This window comes from Andrena cerasifolii, chromosome 2 (assembly GCF_050908995.1).
Source record: "Andrena cerasifolii isolate SP2316 chromosome 2, iyAndCera1_principal, whole genome shotgun sequence".
NCBI classification, from domain to species: Eukaryota; Metazoa; Arthropoda; class Insecta; order Hymenoptera; family Andrenidae; genus Andrena; species Andrena cerasifolii.
Window position 1 is genome coordinate 17,206,176 of NC_135119.1, and position 2,804 is coordinate 17,208,979.

The 2,804-nt window shown below is 40.1% G+C and overlaps 1 protein-coding gene across 1 annotated transcript in view; it reads right to left on the reverse strand.

Annotated features, from left to right (window-relative positions):
• LOC143379015 (uncharacterized) overlaps positions 1 to 2,804 on the reverse strand; it is a 90,737-nt gene that overhangs the window by 20,243 nt on the left and 67,690 nt on the right. The window contains 2 exon segments of the mRNA XM_076831262.1: positions 709 to 930; positions 1,949 to 1,993. Of these exon segments, the coding sequence (XP_076687377.1) occupies positions 709 to 930; positions 1,949 to 1,993 (267 nt within the window).

Consider the following 2,804-nt stretch of genomic DNA (forward strand, 5'->3'; position numbering starts at 1 on the left):
ATTTTTTATGCGAGTATAGTGATTGGAATACAAATTCTGTTTGGAGGGCTTTATTGTACATACTTTGAAGTGTGATCAGAATTTAAAAAAAAATAATTTATTACAAACTGGTGAAAAATAGTGTTTCGCGACCGGAAAGATTTCTCCTGAAATTTTTTACCTAGAACAAAAAACCAAATATTTTTTAGTTCTATATAAGAAGTTGTGGCAGTTCTGTGTTTTGTTTAATCACGCACCATTCTTACAAAAATCAGTATTTTTTAATTTCCTCGTGTACTCCCCGAGATAATCTTATATAGAACTAAAAAAAAAATCGGTTTTCGTGTCCATCAAAAGTGTTAACATCACCACGAGCAAATTCAACTTGTTCTATGAAGAGTGTGTCAGTATGCGTATTGCTTCTACTTTCTTCAAAATTTTAAACGTCAAATAACACTGTGAACAGCAATACACTAATACAGAAAAATAAACATTCCAAGTATCCTACATCTTCATCGCCAGCTGGCAGACTGGACGTGAAGATCAAACAACGCTTATCTCCATAACGAATGGAAACAGACCCACCGTGTGTGTACATACAATTCTTTGGCTCAGATAGTCCTGGCAGAAGCGCTGCAACTGTTCCTCGGTTACGTCCTGAACTTAATCAGGGGAATTGCTTTGCACGTGCTTCGGGTCTGCAACGACCCTCGAACAAAATTCGATTACCTCTTGTCCGTCCACGCCCGCAGTTCCGCGGACACCTTTCACGCCCACGGAGTTGATGCCACCGTCACCAGGTTCACCAGTGGGCCCGTAGTCGCCCGTCGGACCAGGGAGACCGCGATCACCATGGACACCAGGCATTCCTGGTGCACCAGCACGTCCGTCGGTCCCGTTGCATCCGTCCAGACCGTCTGGTCCCATTACACCAGGCAGACCGGGGTTACCCTGCGGGTAAGGACTTAATTATTCAGAGTTTCTCTTGAGTGCTTTTTTGGGTTTTCAGGGGCCCTTAACACCGAGAAACAAGTGGGCCTCTTTTAACGGAGAACGAGACTACTTCGTTTAGCTTTGCTTGAGTAAGCGTTTGTGGTAGCACCATGGATTTTTTTTTGGTTTACTATGTCGTGATTAAGGAGGCTTTATTTTTAACGTATGTTGATGTCAAACTGTAAATAGAAGTGTGTGATTAGGGTGGCCCTTATTTTACAAAATCTGATTTCTTTTGCTCTCATCCCCTAGTACAGTGATGGGGAACCTTTTTGGGAAGTGGGTCAAATTTTGTTAATTTTTTTTTTTAATACTAGCCCGTCGGTCACTAAGTCAGTGGCGTCACTTGGAAAGGGGGGGGGGGGTAAAAAGAGAAGCAATAATTTGGGAACAGCGAAATTTTTTTGAATATTTTCGATTGTCTGTTCTCTCGTTTATGATATAAAAAATAAGTTAATAAAAATCAACGTGTGGGTCATTTAAAAAGCCTGCATGAATAGTTTGTTGATAGACTTTTTTTAAAACATTTTTGTATATTACTCTACTTATCTTGAAAATTCGTGATCAGTTGGAACCACGAGAGGGTGTTGCAACTTATCGAGGTCTACAATTATTATCAAAGGTACTAACTGTCCAAAAGGTGAAGTTTTGTTTCTAGAGACTATCGCTTCCACGTGGGTTTGCAATTTTGTACCTATACTTTTGTTAACAAATTTTTAGTGGCTTCATGAGAGTGTGAATTTTTTTGAACGCGTGACTAGTGAGGAGTTAATTAGAATTCCATGGCGCTGGAATAAAATTCGTTGAGCACGATTTGCTGAAGTACCCTTCGAGTTAAGTAGGTATTAAAAATTCACAGTTTATAAAGTCCAGATGACGCGCTATGCAGAAGTGCGAGCAAACTTGGACGTCCGTTAGAATAAAAAATTGGAACTCGTTTAACAAAGTTTCATTGGAATGGAGAATTTTTACAAACCGACAGTCCTGCAGCTCCTGGGAAGCCTTGTATGCCTTGATCACCCTGGAAACAAAGCAGAGATCAGATGCATTGAATAGATAATTGTTTAAATCTGTAACTAAACATGCGCTCAAACGCTGTACTTTTAAATAAACCATCCGCATGTAAAAAGGTTGGGGACTGTTAAAATATCTCATATATGAAAATTTAAATCTGACATCATTAAAATTTCTTCTTTGAAACCTCGACCAGAGATGGGGAAAAAATTGATTTAAATGAAATTTCGAATAACGAATATAAGTTATGACGAATAATTTCTTTAACTTTCCCTCGATATTCGAAATTTTATTTCAATAAAAATTTTGCCTATCTCTTACCCCTACCTAGATTACATTTTACATATTTCCTGTTTGGATCTTCAAATCCATAAGAGACGATCAGGTGTTTTACTTCCACAAGCTCACCTTCTACGTAACATTAAGATGAACATCCACGAATGTCATTTGCACGCTTCTACGTAATTAATAAAAGTTCTCCAATTTACGGACTGAAAGGATTTATTTCCACCGCGTATGTTCTCATTTCGACAGCCGATGTAACAGCCTGGCCTTCCGCGCCTCGTTCCTTGCGCTATTAACGGTTTCTTCAAGGATTCGATCGTGCATCTTGAAAAATACCGGACTCCCTGATCGCGCGATTACCGCCTACCGCGCTTATTTAAATACGGTTCATTGCGCACGACTCGTCGCAGTTGCGTGCGACGATTATTAAATGTCGCACCCTTGATTCTGAGTGAGGTCATCTTTGTACGCTTCCTGATGTCTGGAGCCCGCAAACCCGCGCGAACCGTCCGTAAACGCGATTCTGCCATTCT